This window comes from Nematolebias whitei, chromosome 14 (genome assembly GCF_014905685.2).
Source record: "Nematolebias whitei isolate Nwh7 chromosome 14, NemWhi1, whole genome shotgun sequence".
NCBI classification, from domain to species: Eukaryota; Metazoa; Chordata; class Actinopteri; order Cyprinodontiformes; family Rivulidae; genus Nematolebias; species Nematolebias whitei.
The window spans coordinates 7633406-7651525 of NC_056511.1; the positions used below are offsets into that span (position 1 = coordinate 7633406).

An 18120-nucleotide genomic window follows, 5' to 3' on the forward strand; every position below is an offset into this window, starting at 1 on the left:
TTGGCAACCATCTTGAATTTTGTACGGGCTCCGACAGGTGTTTTGAATGAGAAAAATAGCTTCTTTGTTTGCAAACTACATCACCATGGTAACTCAAAACACCAATAAAGTAATAGAACGCATCACAGGGCCGAGCCGGTCGTTTTGATATAATGTGTGGGGGTACACGTTGCGATTCGGGCCGCATTAAAGTTGACGGAAGAGTAAGGTATAAAGTTAAGAAACCCTTGTCAGGTGGATAATAATGGGTGCTGCCTTGGCAGTCCCCAATAACAGATCTATACTAATGGAACTATAATGGCATGGATACAAAATAACAAAAAAAACCCCAAAAAAACAGGCATTTTATTTATTAATTTTTTTACAAAAGTTAACCATTTATGGTTGAACGAGTTTTATTTTTGTTACTTTGTGACCTTAACAAACGTGAGTCTCTGTGAAGTTTTAAAGCTGTGCAGGTTAAAATGGAAAAAATACATTCATAAAATAACGTATTTAAGAGTTTGATAAGAGCCTTCCATCTGCTTTATTGTAACTAAACCTGTGATATGTCTTTACCTGAAAGTCTTTCTGCTGAGCAGAAGTTTATTTTAAGGGTTAGGGCGTTCATTTCTTTTTCCTCTCTGTAACGGAGAGTAAGTGCAAACTTGGCATGGCTGCTAAAGATTTAGTCCCGTTTTTAAACTCGTCTTTATTCAGTCGTGCAGCAGCTCCATTTTTCTGTAGCTCCTCGAGTCTCTGTATCAGTGACCCGGATGCTTTTTTGCCACAAGGTGGACGAATGGAAAACATGTCATGAAATTAAAATCTCATATTTGGCAAATCGGGGCTAATTTGGGACAGTTTTTGTCTCTATGAAAGTAGCGATCACCTCCTGTAATTAATCCTAACATCCTTACTCCTCCTTAGAAGTGGCTCCTCTCTGAGCGTGTCCGTTTGACTTGTCGTTAACCAACTTTCCTTCCGCTTGAAGTTTCCGGATCAGATCGAGGGGGCCTTTCCCCATCAGAGCTGACGGGTGCCTGTAGGAACCCCCCAGCCGGTCCCACAGAGTGAAGTACTGTCCGTAGTTGAAGTCAAAGAAGAGGTGGTGATCTGTGTGGTGAGCCGCACCGTTGATGACACTCGTCAGGGCGCTGGGAACACGGTAGTCGCCGTCGTGGATGGAGATGGTCCAGATGTTGACGAAAACGTAAAGAGCCAAGTAGAGCGCCTTGTGGAGGGGGAAGAGGAAGGGGTAGATGTGGTACGGGAGGCCCTGCAGGAAGCCGTCGACTGGGTGAAAGGCATGGCTGGCGAAGGGAGTGGCGATCTTCCATACATGGTGGGGCTTGTGAAACACCTGTCAGGGGCGAGAAGATCCGTTTATCTTGGATTCAATACAATTTACTTGCATTATTATGAAGTTTTATTCAATCAGGAACCTGGTAACTACTGGAAAAACAACTATCCGCAATAGAAATAGTCAACTATTTTATTGTGTGAATGTTTATGAATCATTTGTGCTGGTGAGATCCACTTTTCTTCCATTTTTCAGAACCAGATAAAACCGGCTGGTGATGCCTCAGCCTCTCAGGGGACAAACGTAGAAACCACAACATATGAAGGAATCCCATCACACCGTCCCCTGCAGGCTGCGTTGGACCACACTTTCAGATAATTACAGCTTTCTAAAGCAGTAAACCGGTTTATTATTTTGGTCTGGACTGCAGAGGACGGTCCGTACAGCAGGAATGAGAGCGAGCTGCCAGATGTCTTGCGGGCAGGTAAAAAAGAAAATCGATCATTCTTATTTGTTTTTCTCTACAAGTTGCTTCTGTCTGTTTCAGAGTCTACGAGAGACCTTTAAGTCAATAAATGTGTGAATCTGGAAAAACAAATGTCAACAAGGGCCAACTTTTGAAACCCTGAACTCAACCAAATGCAACTCTTTGGTAAATCTCATCTAAAAGATGAAAGACACCGAGAAGCTTCGTCTCAAACCTTCTTAATAGCTTCTCAAATTAGTTTCTGCAACAGAAAAATCTGAGCAGAGTGCACAAACTGTGCGAGAAGGTGGCGGCTAAACTGTGACCAGCTGAAGACAGCACTTACTGACCATTATACACCCACCGTCTAATTGTTAGACAGCAATGTATAGCAATGGCCCGGACAAGCTATGGGGCAGCTGTGGCTGAGTGGTTAGAGCAGCCGTTCTCCAATGGGAGGGTTGGGGGTTCAATTCCACCAGCAGTCACATGTTGAAATGTCCCTGGGCAAGACACTGAGTGCAGCGGCTGAATGAACGTCCATTTGGGCTGATGGATCACTTCCTGGTAGTCTAGTCTATTTCTGAAGCTTAAATGAACTTTTATTTTTATTTTTTTACCTCTTTCTAGGCCGGTCAGCACACGGTCAAATGGCCGCGTGGGGCTGGTGATTGTATGGCAAGCCATGTTGCCATATAATTGGAAAGTATGGCAAGCCATGTTGCCATATAATTGGAATGTAAGACAAGCCAGGATGCCATACAATTGGAAAGTATGGTAAGCCATGTTGCCATACATTTAGAATTTATGGCAAGCCATGTTGCCATATAATTGGATAGTCAGCCGTGCATGTCTGCTGATACAATCAAAAGCCCGACACCAACCCAGCCCCAAAGCCCGGGCCGGACTTGGGGTCCGGGTTAGAAATGACAGTTCTAGATAGAACGGCGCTAGATAAGTACTGTCCATTTACAAGCAAAGACCTTGTATAACATATGACCTTGACTTGTGACCTTGACCTTGTAGCCGAGGTGATGACGGGACTACGTGACACACTGTCTTGTGATTTCTTGTGGTACAAGTGGTTAAGTTTCGGTACACTATCTTGAGTGGATCACAAGTTATGGCCTAGACAAGAGAAATTTTACTAACAGACAGAGACTTACTGTATACCATAATACATTCGTTTTCTGACAGACGTATGACAATAATAATTAAAAATATAAGAACCTCGTGTCCTATCCTAAATGTGACCCGGCCATAAAGAAAACATCTGCCACCACAACATTTGCAAAATAGTTTGATGACTGTCGCCATGAAAAAAGTGATTATGTTGCGCCAATACAGGTCCCTCTTGTAAAGGAGTTCCTGTGGCTCAATGAGGCTAGCCTGTATAAATAAAGTTTGAATGAAAAAAAAATTAAAAGACATGCGTGAGACAACTGAGATGACATCCTTGGCAAAGTTACACCCAGATAAGGCAATGTGAGACATTTTATCATACAAGTACAAATTCAGCGAGGCTGCGACTGAAAATTGGTGCCTTTTCTTGCAGTTGATTTTTAGACACCAACTTGTCTCCAAAACTGAGATACTGGCTTTAACAGAACAGTTTATTGTTAGTATTAAGTCTTTTAAAAGATCTAGTTTGTGTTCTACTCGATTTACTTCGAGCAGGGACTTAAATTTGATGAGAAATGACCAAAAGTTTTAAGACCCTGCCACCAAAATGCAGCCAACAACCCTAAGATCAGAGGAGTACGCTCACCTTGTAAATAAGCTTGTGGTGCAGGAAGCGGTGAACCCAGTAGATGCACATGTCAGTGAAAAACAGGAAGGAGATCATACTCAGGAAAATCCCCGCCCAGCCTAGAAGAACGGAGCAGGTCAGCACCAGGAGTGAGACACACTCAAGGTTTAGGATCTTATGACAAATGTATGGAAACAAGAACACAGAACCAAACAAACACCGACAGCTGGAACAGGATTTACCCAGCGGGGAGTCACCGACGCTGTCGTACAACTTGCTGTATCCTCGAACTTCAGCGAAGAACAAGGCCACTGTGGGAACACTGATCCAGGGCAGAGAGGTCATCGCATATTTAATCTCTCTCCGTACTTGATTCTGCCGTGCACAAGACATTAAAACGTATCGTCTTAACAACGCAGTTGAAGTATCACGTACTGACTGGTTGTGCATACCAAAAAGTAATGTGTAAAATCAGATATAAACACAAAAATATACACAATCCTAAAGGCCTGAAGACTGAGCAGACTCCAATTTTATGTTGCTACTAAATGACAAGAACAGCCAAACCAGTAAAGAATCACTCTTTCTGGGATGCTCACCTTGTGAGGCAGATGGCTTCATGAATAATAAATAAAAAAAAACACAAGAGACAATTCGTCTTATCCAGACACCTGTAAGCTTGTGCCCAGAGTATCGGATCTGTCAGCTTTCTGTACGGTTGGCTATCGTCGGGTTTTAAAACAATCAATGATGCTGAACAGAAGCTTGCAGTGAGTCTGCGGCACCAGGAAGTATTTCCATTTCTGTGCAAAAAAAAAATAAAAAGTTTGTTCTGCTGACAGGCAGAGTTTTGTTGATCTGATTAGGTGAACTTCACTTGCTTTAGACAGATAGTACAGATAAATATTTTATAGGTGCAAGTGTCCTCGTGGTTTTTGGCCTCGTTATATTCTCAGACAACCAGAGAGCTCCTACAGATGGGTGGGGTGGGAGGGTGGTGGTGGTCACTAACCACAAAAACATGCATTCTGTATTCACGTGCACCAACCAGGGTTCCTACATCGTTTCCACTTCAAACCTTTGCTCTTCTTAACTCATCCGTTTAGATTTCAGGGACACTTTTCATGTCCATGTACACATTTGGTGTAAATTGGCAGAAAATGTTTTGATAGAGGTTTTATAATCTTCAAACTAGGCCTGTCACGATAACAAAGTTTGCTGGGTGATAAATTGTCTCAGAAATTATTTTGATAAACAATAATACTGTTTGAAATTTGACAATTAGTCGTCATTATCAAATGTAAGAAGAAATATTTAATTTGTTTTGCGTGTATTACCTTTTTTCGGCCACCAAATGGCAGTATAAGACTGTCTGAACCAAAGGATGGATAGTGAGGGAGCGAGCAGCGTTTGGAGTGGACCTGATTTAAGATGACTGCCACATATAATTAGCCAAATGGATACAACTCAGACAGTTTTATAGATATTAAGCTAAATTTTGGTGTGGTAGTAGCTGAGAGTTATTCCCAACACACCCTGAATGCCAACAGATCCCACAAGTTTTTTATTTTTACATGCACAGCGGCAGGTGATGTTTGCAGATGACATTGTGATCTGTGGTGAGAACAGGGAACAGGCGGAAGAGAACTTGGAGAGGTGGAGGTATGCACCTGAAAGAAGAGGAATGAAAGTCAGGTAGTAAGTCAGAGTGCACGTGTGAATGAGAGGGAGGGCGGTGGAACAGTGAGGCTACGAGGAGCAGAGGTCACAAAGGTGCAGGACTTCAAGTACTTGGGGTCCACTGTCCTGGAAAATAGGGAGTGTAGTAAAGAGGTGAAGAAGAGAGTCCAGGCAGGATGGAGTGGATGGAGAAAAGTTTCAGGAGTGATTCGTGACACAAGGTTGTCATCAAAGGTCACAGGAAAAGTTTACAAGACAGTGGTGAGACCAGCTATGTTGTACGGTCTGGAGACGGAGACATGGACAGAAAACCAGGAGAACTGGAAGTAGCAGAAATGAAGATGTTGAGGTTCTTCTTAGGAGTGACAAGGACGGATAAGATTAGGAATGAGATCATCAGAGGTACAGCACAGGTTGAACAACTGGGAGATAAAGTTAGGGAGACCAGACTGAGATGGTTTGGACATGTCCAGAGGAGGGACAGTGGGTATACTGGTAGAAGGATGTTTGAAATGCAGCTGCCAGGACAAAGTCAAAGAGAAGATGTATGGAGGCAGTTAGAGAGGTAGATGGAGGTAGTTGGAGTGAGGACAGAGTGAGGTGGAGGATGACTCGCTGTGGCGACCCCTGAAGAGGGAAAAGCCAAAAGAAAATGAAGAAGACATGCACAGCGGCAGGTGATATACATTCTTTCAAGAAATGCTACTTTCATTTAACTAAAATAAAAAATGTGAAATGCTTGTTCTGACAGATTTGGATTTTTTTTTTCTTTGAATAAATGAAACGGGACAAACAGTCCTGAAAGAATTTTTTTTTTTGTGTGTATACCTTCAGGCGATTGTTGTTGCAAAAAAGTTAACAGACACTACTGATTTTTTAAAACATTTTACTACAAATGTCAAGCAGAACGTCCCAGGGATGAGACAGATCCAAGCGGTTCAATCTGTCTCACCTCAGATTGTCAGAAAACGCTCACGACGAGAACGAAGTTCGTCAGCGTGATGTAACGCCATCAGTCCCGTCATGACTGAAAGGCTGTTTCACTTCGAGGGCAGCAGGAGCCAACATCGAACTGTGACAGGATACTCAGTCTGCGAGACAACTCTGTTACACCCAACGAGGACGACTTCGTCTCTTATCAGTGAATCTGATTTTTCCACAACAGTCTTTATCTAGACATTTATTACTTTAGTCAACTGTTCACTCGTCTGATGCTGCTCAGTAATCCAAGTAGATGAATCTAACAAGGTCGAGTCAGGTCGTCTGGACGGATTCTTCTTTGTTGAAACGTATCCAAAATAATTCAGTCTGAGGAGCTGCAACACAGTGGATCAACCAGTTTGCTGGAGACAGATAAAACTAGTTGTTCACATGCAAAGGGAGGACCATCAGCCTAACGATGGATCGTTAGCGCCCTGATGGCTGCTTGCTATTCACAGAGGGCTGAGTGAAGCAGTAACAGAACTGTAAGAGGGTGACAGCTGAACATGGAGGCCTCTGCCCCATTTAACTGTCCACATACAGCACAACAAAACATCACTATTTACTTTAGCAGAAAAATCTATATTTTACATCTAAACTGGTCAAATTTTGTAAAACGCACCTTGTAGGATTATCTCGAAAGTACTTGTTTTTGGAAACTCAGAATCTTTTAAACGAGTAAAGCTCAATCCTGCACACGTTTACAGTAGGAATAAAGTAGTTTCATCATCGTCTTGGAACATTTAAATTAGTTTCTGCTTGAAAAGAGGCACGGACTGAACGCAAACGAATCTCTACTAGTGAGATTTTTTTTTTCAGACTCGAAAAATGCAAAAAGAACAAACTTAGTATTACATCATTACTAATAATTAGTACAGCAAAGAAGCACTAGATTTGAATCAATGGGTGAATAATAGGCTTCTGCAGAACATGAAGAGGTTTTTTTTTTACCATTGGTTCAAATCAGGTGTGTTGGGGCATGGAAACGTGTATAACATGCAGGATAGTGACCCTTGAGGACCACGATCTGATGCCCCTGGATTAAACCAGCAGCAACATAAATAATTTAAAAAGACAATCCAGTTCAAAGAAGAACAACCACAGATTAGTCACCATAAAAGCCGTCAGGTGTTCCTAAAACCGGTCCGACCATTCAAGATCCAAAGTTCAACTGATTGCAGGCTATTTACTCAAGCAGCCACTCTACTGCCGCAGGCTTTCATACCTCCAAGAAGTGTGGATGTTTCATTAGTTCATGGTCAAAGATGAAATAGTAGCTGATAGCTCCCAGGCCCAGGTACAGGACCGCAGCCCCGAGGTTTGTCAGCACCAACAGGCTGAGGATCTGCCGCAGGGCCCCGTCCTCGGGCCACGAGGCAGGGTACACGTACGGGGTGAGGACGTAATAATCAGCAACGTCCAGCACAAGGTCCATGATTAGATCTGGAAACAAAAGGACAGAATTTAAAATGTGTGGAACATTAGGGTGCACTATAACTTTACTTTAAAGTTTTTATGACTGTATGTTGTATTAGATTCAACAACACCATCAAATTAATTGCCCTTTTTAGTCTTTTATTGACAATTTTGAAGCTTGTTGCCTTATCAAAAATGACAAATGTTTTTTCCAAGTTAGTGCTGATTTCATGGCACTTTAATTAAATAATAGGTTTAGACAGATTTACCTTTCTTACACTAAAATGAGAACATTTATTAGTCTCATCAACCATTTTATGAGCTCCATTACAAGTTTGATTGTAAAGGGAAAGAGTGAAGAACAGAACTCTTTGAACTGTGGTGCAATTAATAATAATTAGACCCGAGGAATCTGAAGAGCGCACAGAAAAGAGCCATGATTCATTTTAGAGGAATTATAATCATTTAGCTTGAACTCACCGACACGACGATTAACTTACAGAGAATAAAACACACGTTTTAAAACAGGTCGGCAGCTTATTTTAAACCCTCTTTACGAGGAAATGCAGGGAAAGTACAAAGTGAGACGCCCGCAGCTAATGAGGAAAGTTAGCAAAACAAACCAGAAGATGACAAGTTATGAGAGAAAAACGGCAAAATTATTACAACAACAGACTGTAGAGAACACATAAATGTCTAATGCAATCAAATAAGAAGCTGGCGTCATATTATAAAGCTGACGTTAAGTTTTTACTATTATTATTTTTAAAAACATAGCGGCGCTACCTACCTTCCCAGGTTGCTAGGTTCTGGTTAAAACGGAGGGGGCGTGTGCTAAACTATACGCAGACGAACGACCAATCAACACGGCGTTAGCAGATACGTCACAGAAATTTAGTCCAATCAGCGTTGGGCTCCTCAACACGGCAGCTTTGTTTTGATTTCTGATTGGCCAGCTGCAGAATCTGATCATGGCGTTACTTTTAAGATACAGGCAAAATGCTGAGGGACTTCTAGGTAAATAAGGGATTTTCTTTACATCTGGACACTTTGCTGTAGAAGTAATGAGAATAATATTAATAACAATAATGACAACAATGACTCGAAATAATATTAACTGCTAAAATGCAGTAAGAAAGCTGAACGCTGAATAAAATTGCTCAAATTTCTTGAATTTGATCGTTTAAGCTGAGTCCAGCGAAACAGTAGCTAAATTTAAATTTAGCAAAAAAAAGTAGCTAAAAGCTAAACTGAAGCTAGCATAGTGAAGTAGACATTAAAAACACATTTTAATTGTTCAAAATGTATAAAAGTAACAAAAACCAGAAGTCCTGAACAAGCTGAACTTTCTACTTCTATAAAAAGTTCTACTTAGACTTAATGATTGTAACATTTAGCTTAGCTTGAAAGAACTGTTTTGCTGATATAATTACTCTATTACTGAGTCCTTAGAATATTTTTGTTGTTTGTTTGCCTTAATTATATTGTGTAATTGAAAGAACCTGTCATACTTGTGGAATCATTCAAGGATTCAAGGTTCTTTATTTATCATACGCACCACATGCGGTACATGTGCTGGACCAAAACTGTGTACACAGGGTCCCAGTTACATCCAACAAAAGTATAAAATGTAAAATAAAAACCGTAATAAGATCTAAGATATGAACTAAGAAAAACGTTAACTAAAAACACACTAAGCACTTTCCAAAAACAATATTCTGAACAGCAGCACGAACGTGAGTCTGTGTGAGCAGATGAGCATGAATGAACACAGCAACATGAAACAGATCAGCAGCAACATGAAACAGATCAGCAGCAACATGAAACAGATCAGCAGCAACATGAAACAGATCAGCAGCAGCATGATGGGATTTTTCACAGTGATTATTCTGGTTGGAGATTCATGAGTCTAACAGCCTTAGGGTAGAAGCTGTTCCTCAGTCTAGTGCAGGAGTCTGCAACCTGCGGCTCTGGAGCCACATGCGGCTCTTTGGTCCCTCTGCAGCGGCTCTTTCAAGCTTTGACCAAAACTGACATAAAACTGAATTTTATTGGTTGTTATAACAACAACAACTAAAAGGGCTAGTTTTAGCAGTTTTCCTGTAATTCATTTTGCAAATATATGAATACTAGAAACAGTACAAGGAGTAAAACATACTCACTTTCACTTTATGCTTTATTTCTTCAAAGTAGGATACGTAATTTTTCTACAATAAAAAAAAATCACACAAGAATGCATAGTTTATTGTTTTAGTTTTTAGAACATGGGCAAAAACTACATTCATTTTTCCTTTTTTACAAGAATCTCATCTTTTATTTTGTCTTAGAGTGTAAAAATATAAATAAATGTTAAAACTCATTAGATATTTTTATTTTCATAAAATAACCCCTACTGTCCAGAAAAGCACCCTCCAACAAACTTAAAGTGGTCTGTAGGCCACCAGTTGAGAATCCCAGTTATAACAGGTATTGTGGCTCTGAACACGTTTAACTTAGTGAACAAAGGGGCAGAAATGGCTCTTTTGCTCGTAAAGGTTGCAGATCCCTGGACTAGTGGTTCTGCACTTAATGCTCCTTAACCTCCTTCCTGAGGGGAATGGGGCAAAGGGTGTGTGTGCTGGGTGAGTGGGGTCTTTCATGATGCAGGTGGCCCTCTTCCTGCATCTGGAGGTGTAGATGTCTGTGATGGAGGGGAGGCTGACCCCAACAACATGGCATGACAGTTAAAAATGTCACGTTTTCTTTAATTAACTATAAAGCTACTTTTATCTGTGTCTAATCGAGCAAACCAGGCAAATCTATTCTTCTCATCTTTTTGGTGGCCTCAACTTCTGCAGACACGGAGCTCTGTTGAACTTGTGACCTGTTGAATTTTCTATTATTTCTTTTAAAATAAACCACCACAAAAGGCACTTGAGTTCACTTCAACTCTTGAGTCCATTATTTCAGAAAATCCACCACACTGTCTGTTTTCAGCTCCGCAGAAAAGTAGATTATTTCACTGAAGTTCAGACAAACTTTACATTAGATACAGTATCATCCGTCTTTTTTCTCCCAGATTTGGCCCCTTTCCAGCCACTAGATGTCATTATTGCTCTAAAGCAAAAGTGGAAGAGCAGGTTTTTTTTAAATTGGCACAGGCACTGAATATCTGAATGATAAATCAGAAGTTTGGAATGTGAAATTCATATACATTTGAGAGATATTGGTTTCTTAAGGTACAACACATCTGTAGATGGTATTTTAAAACTGCTCACGTAACAATTGGAGTTGACAGTAAAAAGGAAACCAAAGCCTCTCAGCACAGCTTTCTGCTTGATTAGAACTAGCTGTTTTTACTTCAGCAGCTTAATGTTATTCTTTGAACATTTCTCTATAAAATTGACAGGTAGTTAGTTTTTTTTTCCAGATATGTTTTTGCATTGTTTTATTCTTTCACTGTCATATTTGACGACTCTTTATTTTTAGTAAATTAACACCAGGGCTATTTCCTACATGTTTATTTATTTATTCATTTATTCATTCGTGTTCAGCTTGCACTCACTTTAACGAGCATAACGGTTAGAGTCAAACTTTGTGGATATATGAGTCCATGCGTTCCATGAGATGTTCTAATGCTATTGAAGATGGGTCTCAGCATGAATCACATAAACCTGATCTTATGAGCTGCGTTTCAGGGCTGTGGCAGCCATTTTGAATTGGGTTGACTCCAAATGTTAATCAATTGCAGATGTACATCCAATCACTACTTTCTGAATGTTTCATTAAAATCTGTCTGAATTATAGCTGTTTTTGTCTTGGCTATGTTTGCTTAGCTAAAAGGGATTCTCTTTAAATGCTAATCAAAGATGTTCATCCAATGAGTACTTTCTGAGAGTTTCATTCAAATCCAACCAGTTGTAAAGTGATATTTTGCTAACAGTATAGACAAACAAACTAAAAGTTACAGGCAAAATCATTACCACTCCACCTTTGCCTTCAGCGGCGAGCAATAAAAATCAGAAATAAGGTAAAATTCGGAGTCTGAGTGGCGTACCGTGCATGTGCACATTGAGGAAGCTTGTTCATTTGCCTAAAATTGTCTCTAGATGTGAGAGAAGTTCAGAATAGAACAGGAGTTCTCCAACAGTGTGTGAAGGTGTCTTTGTCTGCGTGCTGACAAACTTGAAAGAATGAGGATGTCTGCAGAGGGGCAACCCTCACGCTGAGCCCAGAGAACCTGCTGCTCTTCGTCTCCTCAGACAACTTTCAGAACTCTAATCAAAAACTGGAGAAACTTGTCGCACGTCAACTTTTTAACTCATCCGCTCTGCCGTTATTGTTTCTTTCTTTGCTTCTTTTTACCCTTGTTGGTTTATCAGCCATCCCCAATCTTTATGGCACTGTATACTGGTTTCTCCCAAGACAATTTTCCTACAAACTATTGGGAACAAAAGAAGTTCTCCAGTAAAGTTCAATTTGAATTTTTGTAAACATTTATGTTTTTAAGTCAGGTCCTCTGGACAGATTAAACAAATAAACTTGTTGAAACGTTTTACCTTTCATCCAAAGGACTTCATCAGTCCGAGGAGCTACAACAAACTCAGTCCCACAAGCATCACACTCACATAGTGGGCCAACCAGTTTGATGGTGATAAGATTAAAGGATTCAATGGTTTTTTTATTGTCATACCAGCTCAACATTTGCATGTTTTTTTTACCAAATTCGGACTCATGTCTCAGATCAAGGAGCCTAACAATTAACAAATAAATAAATACAAGAGTGTATATATATATATATAAAATAAAAAAGTAAAAAAAAAAAGTAAGATGAAGCTGAATTAAGTGCAGCTCGAGTTCAGAAATCTGACAGCTGCAGGGAAGAAATGGTTTCTGAGCCTGGTGGTCTTGCTCTGAATGTTCCTCAGCCGCCTGCTTGAGGGGAGGGGCTGAAACAGACTTTGTGCAGGATGAGTGGAGTCCTTCATGATGCGGAGCACCCTCCCCCTGCATCGTGATGTGTAGAAGTCCGAGGGGGTGGAAAAGCTGCTCCCCACAGTCTTCTGTACAGACTTAACCACCCTCTGCAGAGCCAGCTTCTCAGCAGCAGTGCAGCTGCCGTGCCACACGGTGATGCGGGTGCAGAGAATGTTCTCCACCACACAGTGATAGAAGCTTTTCAGGACAGTGCTCCCAAGTCCAGCTCTCCGCAGCTTCCTGAGGAAGTAGAAATACTGGTGGGCCTTCTTGACCAGACAGGAAGTGTTGGCTCTCCAGGTGAGGTCACTGGATATATGCACCCCCAGGTACCTGTGGCAGGAGACCACCTCCACAGCTGCTCCTCCGATGTGTAGGGGATGAAGAGGATCCTTGTGAAATCCTTCTGAATCCACCACCATCTCTTTGGTCTTCTTCACATTGATGCAAAGATTACTGTCTCTGCACCAGGTGTTCCACCTTCTCTCTATTGGACTCATCATTGTTAGTGACGCGTCCCACTACTGCTGTGTCATCCACAAAATTCACTATGTGGCAGCTGGGGTGTCTAGCCAAGCAGTCATTTGTCAACAGAGTGAACAGGAGGGGGCTCAGTACGCAGCCCTGGGGCGAGCCAGTGCTGAGGGTGATGGAAGAGGAGACAGTGTTGTTGATCCTGACAGTCTGTTGGCCAGGAAGTCCAGAATCCAGTTCCCCAGTGTGGGACTCATTCCAAGAAAAGAGAGCTTCTGCACCAGGGTCTGTGGGATGATGGTGTTGAAGGCTGAGGAGAAATCCAGAAAGAGCAGTTGATGTAAGAATTTCAGCTCTCCAGGTGTGTGAGGGCTGTGTGGACCACCAATGAGATGGCGTCAGCAGTGGAGGTGTTCCTTCTGTAGGCATACTGATGTGGGTCCACAGTGACGTCAATGGAGTCCTTGATGTGGGTCATAACCAGCCTCTCGAAGCACTTTATGTCTATTGATGTTAAGGCTATTGGTCAGTAGTCATTCAGGTCTGACACTGTAGAGCACTTGGGTACAGGGACAATACTGGCAGACTTACAGCGATGGGAACAACTGCCATTGCCAGTGAGTTGTTGACGTTTTCCGCCAACACCTCAGACAGCTGATGCGTGCAATCCTTCAGTACCCGCCCTGCTATGTTGTTGGGGTCTGCAGCCTTAGGGGGTTGATTCCCTGGAGTACTGGAGGGTCTTCCTCACATCTGATCTGTGGTCACACAGAGGGGCGTGTCATGGGGTGGTGGTATATGTCTAGTGCTGTGGGGTGGGGGGGTGTTAGGATCCTTAAAGCGAGCATAGAACTTATTGAGTGCATCTGGCAATGAGGGGACCCTTGGGCACTGTGCATCCCTGATGTTGTAGTTCGTAATGAACTTGATGCCCTTCCACATGCGCCGGGGGTCGTTGGTGATGAAGTGACCCTGAATTTTCTGGGCATATGTGGCTTTGGCCCTTGCAATGCCTGCAGTCAGATGATGGCGGTTTCTGGAAGATGGTTTCTGGAGTCCGCCCTTTCCCCCACTGACTCCTCTGAGGCAGCCATAGCCAAATTGATTCAAAACATCAAAGTTCATGCTCAAAAATCCAGGCAAAAAAAATCCAACAAAGTTAAGTCAGGTCCTTGAGCAAGTTAAGAGAGGGTGGATTCCATAATACTAAAAGCTAAATGTAGCAAACCAGTTGCTAAAACAGATTTTATTTAAAGTTGCTAAAAGCTAAATGTAGCAAAAAGTTGCTAAAAGCTAAATGTAGGAAACCAGTTGCTAAAATGAAAAAATTGCAATACAGTAGCTGAAAATTAAAGTCGCATACATAGCCAGTAAGTTGAAATAGATGTCAAAGAACAGTATATTTGAAGAAATTGAAGAGATCTCAATGCTTTTCCATGATAAATGTTTGTAAGTTTGATCATTTAAAAACAAGTTATAGACTCTATATTTCATAGCCCTGTATTGTCAATCAACTAGACCAATTTAATGTATGAATGGTTAACATCGCCCACTGTGTGTAGAAGTAGTTAGAGTTGGAAAATGTACAGATTAAATTATAAATGGGAAATAGTTGAATGAATGCTGGATTACAGATGTAGGTGAGTCTTTTAGGGTTCAGAAAGTTTACTTGGGAATCATTTCAACTTTCTATAAAACCAACAAACTTCAGTGAACTCATCCTGTTTGTTTTGTTCCTTTGACAAAATTTTCAAGAGAGACACTTTAATAAGCACAAAGGGAAAATACAGCACGCTGCCACACCATCCTGGACCACTTCTTCGAGTTTTTCCTCTGAAGTGAACAGGTCAGCTGACGGAGGGCTCAGATGAAATGGACTAATTTTGCTGTCACCGCGGTTCTGTCCCAGTTCCACAAAGGGAATGACGGAGCCTTCTTTTGGTTGGATCTGTAATCACTATCCAATCTGCCTGAAGGAGAAAGAGAAATTTAATTTGACAACGAAGTAATGAACCTGTGCAGCCATTATCTTAGATAAGCCGTTGGAGAGACTGGTTGAGCACTGATGAAAATTCTATTAAACATAGCTGGCTGATTTCTCTATTTTGTTCCGTGGCAGAAAAGTCTTTTATTTTTTTTTTACCATTGCCAATTTACTTTGAACTCTCAGAGTTGCCAAGGATCATTATATCAAGGAGCTTCAAACACCCGTTCCTCACTTAATGATTCAAAGGTAACAGCCCTGGACTTCTGGCTAACAACCTCAGAACTCCACGCTCAACACATCTGGGCAGGAAATGCTTTTCCTCTCTGTGGCTCTAAAAATGCTTGTGGAGGACCAATGAGCCACTTTCCTAAAGCCTGTACTGAGAAGCAAGTTTGACCTGCCTGAAGGGATAGTTCAAATAAAATGGTGTTCTGTGGAAAATTATAAGGAGTTATTATCTTACCTGTTGAATTTAACTTGTCGAGTGAACTCAGTTGGGAGAAATAGTTTAGTTCTGACTGGACTGACACGCTAACGGCTTGTCTGTGTGGGGCAAACACCAAAACGGATTGATACTGTTTTAAAACAACCTCAGTGTCAAATATTTCAATTCAGTTCAGTTTATTTATATAGTGACAAGTCACAACAGAAGTCATCTCAGGCACTGAACAGAAACATTCATATATAAAAATAATAATTTAACGCCATTTATCTGAGGAGCTTTGAGTTCAGAACTCTCATCTTGAGCAAGCATGAAGGCGACAGTGGAAAGGAAAAAACTCCCTCATGTAGAAGAAACCTTTAGCAGAACCAGGCTCAGGGCAAGCGACCATCTGCTTCAACCAGCTGGGTTTGAGAGGAATAGGAAGGAGGAACAGATACACAATGGCAGGTCAAGAATCACATGTTAATATAGAAATAGTATCAAATGAAAACTATTTAATTTTAGCAAATCATTTAAGGAAATGAGTTGTTGTAATCCAGATTATTACTTGGATTATTGAGCTTGAACTTTGGTGCAGCTCTCCAGGTGTTCCACCTCCTGCCTGTAGCTGGACTCGTTGTTTGTGATGTAACCAACCACCGCTGTATCATCTGCAAACTTTACAATATGACAGCCTGGATGGGTAGATGTGCAGTCATATGTGAGCAGAGTGAACAGGAGGGGGCTCAATACACAGCCCTATGTGAGGCATCAAAAAAACCTACCACAGCAAAGCAACATAAATAGACGTTACACATGTACATATAGGCTGGTGAAGACATTGAATTTTTAAGGGAAAGTCGTAGCATAGCCCAGAGCCCCCCCTCTCAGCCATTGTCCAGATAAGAGGTGACATTCATCATCAGCTCAGTTGAGGTTCTATTACATGTCCACGGCCTTTGGGGAAGGGAGGGGTGAGGAGACAGTCAAAGCATCTTTGTTGTTTTCAAAACATTTCAGGAGGAGTTAAGATAAATCCGGCATCAAGGCCACAGTTTGGGTCAGGCAGAACTCGTGAATTGTTGTTTCTGCCTTTTAAAGTCTCGCTGGTATATATTCCTCTGATGGAACTCCAAAACAGCCGAATTGATCCTTTAGTCCAAAAGTTGAGCTCACAGCTTCTCCAAGATTATTCCCACCATTCATGAGTGCTGTCAGTGAGTTCACAGTCCTGATAACAGCCTGCTCCAGCTCCCTGCTGCAGCTCCACAAATTCAGTCTGAGCACTGTCGAGCTTCGACACATCTACACAAATTTGTAGACAATCCAGAATTCACCAACCAAACAGCAAAATAACCAGTTGTCATCATGAATCCAATTTGTTTCATTTAGGTAAGAGGGTCCTCCTTATGCCCTCACTCCTGTCGGGAGAAGTTGATCAATTTTGTTGAGAGACCAGCTGATCCTTCGAATTAAGAGGTATGCAGGGAAAAAAAAAGAGAGGCTTTTTAAGGGTTCACAGGACAAACGAGTGCAGCAGGGAAGCGGGTGGGGTGTGTGTGTATGTGGTGGTGGTGGTGGTGGGGGGGGGGGGGGGGGGGGGGGGGGGAGACGGGTGTGGTTTCACCAGATGATAGAGAGAGAAAAAAAAGCAAAGCATTTAGCGACTATCAAGGTGAGGGCTACTAGCTGATAGTCATTCAAACCAGTCACTGCAGAACTCTTAGGAACTGGGATGATGGTGGCGGTGTTCAGGCAGGTGGGAACAGTTGCCAGGGTGAGGGAGGAGTTAAAGATATCGGTCAGCACCTTGCAGAGCTGACAGACTCAGTCAACTCATATATGTCACGACAGATTTTAATAAAACTTTCAGGAAACAATCATTGTATATCTACAACTGATTAACTTCTGAGTCAGTCCAATTCAAGACAGCAGTCCCAGCCGACAGACGTTGATTAAAAACACAAATAGCCGTCAATTTTAGATATTGAGCTAAAAATCTTAATAGCATCTGGTGTGGTAGTAGTTGGGAATCATTCACAGCAGTCCTCCGGTACATCCTGTATTATTGCATGAGGTTATGCATAATATCATTTACAAGGTTTGAGTCCATTCCTTCCCAACCTAAGTTGATCTTAGTTAAAACTCTGGCATGAAAGGCAGCGGATGATAAATATTCCTTCAAGGCATGCTAGGTGTTTCGTTATGTAAAAAGAGTGACTGGCTTTTACGATCAGTTTAGATTTTCTAAAGCAAAACTGATCATTGAAGCAGGTTTTGGGGGTTTGTGTTCTCACTTGGCTGGTCAACCCGTTCAAACCCTTATTCAGACCTTGGCTAAGGGCCCCACGGCATGAATGATCAAATTATAAAAATGCTAACATATGAAGCCATGTGCGCTCCATTTAATATTTATCAGCTCCTGGATGCATGTCAGTATTTATTTGTTCCGTGCCTCTTTGTATATTCATGACATGAATAATGCTGCGAATGTTAATCAGATGGCAGACCGAGGGCAGTGTCTCCGAGCATCCTTCTGGAAAATCAATCATCTGCTCGGCTCCTCTGCATCAACCAACTCTGCTGCTCCCGAGACAGGATCGCAGCCGAGTGAAATTTTGTCTCCTTCTTTGTTTTTAATGTTGTCGGACCAAGCGTGAGCGCTGATTAGCAGAATCCCTCCCCACTGATAGATGCTTTGTGC

At 41.7% G+C, this 18120-nt stretch overlaps 1 protein-coding gene across 1 annotated transcript; it reads right to left on the bottom strand.

Annotated features, from left to right (window-relative positions):
- Positions 1 to 182: 182 nt before the first annotated feature.
- Positions 183 to 8384, bottom strand: sc5d (sterol-C5-desaturase). The gene is made up of 5 exons (XM_037687266.1): positions 8366 to 8384; positions 7385 to 7602; positions 3741 to 3873; positions 3517 to 3617; positions 183 to 1342 (listed from the first exon to the last, which is right to left on the bottom strand). Exons 2-5 carry the CDS (start codon positions 7592 to 7594, stop codon positions 896 to 898), a joined length of 891 nt encoding a protein of 296 aa, XP_037543194.1. The 5' UTR covers positions 7595 to 7602; positions 8366 to 8384; the 3' UTR covers positions 183 to 895.
- Between the last annotated feature and the right edge of the window lie 9736 nt (positions 8385 to 18120).

Excerpts from the sequence above, each read along its gene's own strand:
- sc5d (XM_037687266.1), bottom strand. The coding sequence starts at position 7,594 with ATGGACCTTGTGCTGGACGTTGCTGATTATTACGTCCTCACCCCGTAC. Across the intron at positions 3,874-7,384 it reads AACATCCACACTTCTTGGAG|AATCAAGTACGGAGAGAGAT; the intron begins GTATGAAAGCCT and ends TGTGCACGGCAG. Across the intron at positions 3,618-3,740 it reads CGTCGGTGACTCCCCGCTGG|GCTGGGCGGGGATTTTCCTG; the intron begins GTAAATCCTGTT and ends CCGTTCTTCTAG.